At 58.3% G+C, this 307-nt stretch overlaps 1 protein-coding gene across 1 annotated transcript in view; it reads left to right on the top strand.

Annotated features, from left to right (window-relative positions):
• The window catches only part of LOC104490707 (class I histocompatibility antigen, F10 alpha chain-like), a gene marked incomplete at both ends in the record, with an annotated part of 1,131 nt that extends 840 nt beyond the window's left edge, over window positions 1-291 (top strand). The window contains one exon of the mRNA XM_010133035.1: window positions 16-291. Coding sequence (XP_010131337.1) covers window positions 16-291 — 276 coding nt within the window. The remainder of the gene's footprint in view (window positions 1-15) is intronic.
• Between the last annotated feature and the right edge of the window lie 16 nt (window positions 292-307).

The raw sequence follows: 307 nt of genomic DNA, 5'->3' as shown, positions 1-307 counted from the left end.
CTGGTCGGTGTCCAGCGACTCACGTGATCCAGACAATGTACGGCTGTGACCTGCTGGAGGACAACAGCACCAGGGGGTATTGGCAACACGCCTACAATGGGAGGGACTTCATCGCCTTTGACATGGACACAATGACGTTCACCCCAGCGGATGATGGGGCACTAATCACCAAGAGGAAGTGGGAGGTGGACAGGAGTGTTGCTGAGCGGTGGAGACACTACCTGACCACGACCTGCATCGAGTGGCTGAGGAAACACGTGAGCTATGGGCGGCCCATGCTGGAGAGGAAAGGTGAGGGCGAGACGGG

This window comes from Buceros rhinoceros, unplaced genomic scaffold, assembly GCF_000710305.1.
Source record: "Buceros rhinoceros silvestris isolate BGI_N320 unplaced genomic scaffold, ASM71030v1 scaffold29973, whole genome shotgun sequence".
Lineage (NCBI taxonomy): Eukaryota > Metazoa > Chordata > Aves > Bucerotiformes > Bucerotidae > Buceros > Buceros rhinoceros.
The sequence above is the reverse complement of the archived record's forward strand: the minus strand, read 5'-3'. Positions and strand labels throughout refer to the sequence as shown.